General features: G+C 41.1%; 2 protein-coding genes across 2 annotated transcripts in view; both read right to left on the bottom strand.

Moving 5' to 3' along the window:
* LOC109589474 (spore wall protein 2-like) overlaps window positions 1-998 on the bottom strand; it is a 4732-nt gene extending 3734 nt beyond the window's left edge. The window contains exon 1 of the mRNA XM_020005553.1: window positions 8-998. Coding sequence (XP_019861112.1) covers window positions 8-998 — 991 coding nt within the window. The remainder of the gene's footprint in view (window positions 1-7) is intronic.
* A 227-nt stretch (window positions 999-1225) lies between these two features.
* On the bottom strand, window positions 1226-2356 carry LOC109589475 (uncharacterized). The gene is made up of 4 exons (XM_020005554.1): window positions 2278-2356; window positions 1962-2009; window positions 1789-1848; window positions 1226-1577 (listed from the first exon to the last, which is right to left on the bottom strand). The coding sequence occupies exons 2-4, from the start codon at window positions 1998-2000 to the stop codon at window positions 1362-1364; spliced, it is 315 nt and encodes a 104-aa protein (XP_019861113.1). The 5' UTR covers window positions 2001-2009; window positions 2278-2356; the 3' UTR covers window positions 1226-1361.
* Between the last annotated feature and the right edge of the window lie 6 nt (window positions 2357-2362).

Raw genomic sequence — 2362 nt, 5'->3', positions numbered from 1 at the left:
TCCCTACCCTCTTGGGTTTTTTCCCTATCCTCCTGGGTTTCCGTGCCCTCTTGGGTTTCTTCCCTGGCCTCTTGGGTTTCTTCCCTACCCTCCTGGGTTTCTTCCATGCCCTCTTGGGTTTCTTCCCTACTCTCTTGGGTTTCTTCCCTACCCTCCTGGGTTTCTTCCATGCCCTCTTGGGTTTCTTCCGGCCTACCCTCCTGGGTTTCTTCCATACCCTCTTGGGTTTCTTCCCTACCCTCTTGGGTTTCTTCCCTACTCTCTTGGGTTTCTTCCCTACCCTCCTGGGTTTCTTCCATGCCCTCTTGGGTTTCTTCCCTACTCTCTTGGGTTTCTTCCCTACCCTCCTGGGTTTCTTCCATACCCTCTTGGGTTTCTTCCCTACCCTCTTGGGTTTCTTCCCTACTCTCTTGGGTTTCTTCCCTACCCTCCTGGGTTTCTTCCATGCCCTCTTGGGTTTCTTCCGGCCTACCCTCCTGGGTTTCTTCCATACCCTCTTGGGTTTCTTCCCTACCCTCCTGGGTTTCTTCCGGGCCCTCTTGGGTTTCTTCCCTACCCTCCTGGGTTTCTTCCCTACCCTCTTGGGTTTTTTCCCTATCCTCCTGGGTTTCCGTGCCCTCTTGGGTTTCTTCCCTACCCTCCTGGGTTTCTTCCCTACCCTCCTGGGTTTCTTCCCTACCCTCCTGGGTTTCTTCCGGGCCCTCTTGGGTTTCTTCCCTACCCTCCTGGGTTTCTTCCCTACCCTCCTGGGTTTCTTCTATACCCTCCTGAGTTTCTTCCATACCCTCTTGGGTTTCTTCCCTACCCTCTTGGGTTTGTTTCCTATCAGGAGTGTCCTGGGTTTCTTCCAAGCTAACAGGAGGCTGTGTATCTTCCTGACTAGACATAATAGGCTTCTTATTTGTTTCTCCCTGATTAGTAGTTCTAACTATGATAACATGCTGCTCTTTGCCTTCCTGATCAGCTGAATTCAGTGTTTCTTCCTGATTAATACTCATCAGTGTCAATCGAGAAAAATTGTCTTCAATTATTCATCCGTCGCCTGTCGGGCTACGTTACCTTTTGCGGTTATCAAATTTATACAAGCCAATGTGATAAGTTATAGTGGTGTGAGTAATGGCATGAGTGGTATCTTACTATATAATACTAGACTGGCTATAACCAGGCTCTGATAGATCAGATGCATAAAATAAAAATTATATATGGCCACTAATAACACAAAATAGGAATAGAGGATGTTTTAGGTTTCTTATGTAAGAAATATTATCAATTCACAACAGAAACTAAATACAGTCTAAACTGATAAATAAACATTGCAAAAAAGCAATAATAACTAGTAAAAACACTATATACTAAAGTAGTCAACGAGAAATTCTTGAGAAAATGTGTTTCACAGCAGCTTTGATCCACAGAAAAGGTTTCGGAATTAATTTTAAGGCATACATAGCCCCTTTTGCAACTTTCTTTCCATATTTCTTCATGAACGATTCACGAACAATTTCTTCAACAAATTCATTTGTAACAGGAATCTCTTGTTGAGTAAGATCAATTACATCTTCATTTGTTTCATCTACAGGCTGTTAAAATAATTACACTGAATAATGTGAAATAAACTGAACTGATAATGTGTACATTGTATTTCAGCCGTGTATGAATTGTATCACTGCTTGTGTGCATGCTCAGTAAAGAGCAATGCTGTATATGTTATTGAGGCATGGTTGCGAATCTTGCTATATTTTTGTGATCATTTTGTTATTAAGTGCAATGGTACGACTATTTTAAACTTACTCGAGCTATACCATCATTATTCACAGTAGTTGATTGCTGGTTTCCATTTACATTAATGCTCTATGTAAAAAATACATTCAGTATATTGGTACTTGTTCTGATTACAGTGCATATTTCCTTATCAAAATAATTATATTAAATTAGACTAGTGTTAATGTGCTTGAATAATTCACCTCATTTTGTTGTAAATCAGAACTTGAGCAGCTTTCCATGGCCACCTCCTGCTTAAAATTTAAAATTAGTTAGTCTAATACTATATTGTGTGGGTGTATCAAAGGCACTGCCACAAGTTTATATAGCGGAGGGTAGTTAGGTCATTTATCTGACAATTCTGGTAGTTAGACAACAGGCTTTCATACACCCACACACTATAGTACAAACCAGATAAACTACAGATGTTTCATGTTACTGAATATGCCTTCGCTGGGCATCTGATCTGCCTAGGCTTCTAATCAAGTATTGTAGTTTATCTATAACATTTGCACTTACTTCTAGTAATTCAATGGCTTCCACTGTTAATTCTTCAGTAGCTTCTACTACTTCTTCGTCACCTACTTGCACAGCAACAGCCATA

The sequence above is a fragment of the Amphimedon queenslandica genome, unplaced genomic scaffold, assembly GCF_000090795.2.
Source record: "Amphimedon queenslandica unplaced genomic scaffold, v1.1 AMPQUscaffold_11279, whole genome shotgun sequence".
Taxonomy (NCBI): Eukaryota; Metazoa; Porifera; class Demospongiae; order Haplosclerida; family Niphatidae; genus Amphimedon; species Amphimedon queenslandica.
This window is presented reverse-complemented; position numbering and strand designations above follow the sequence as displayed.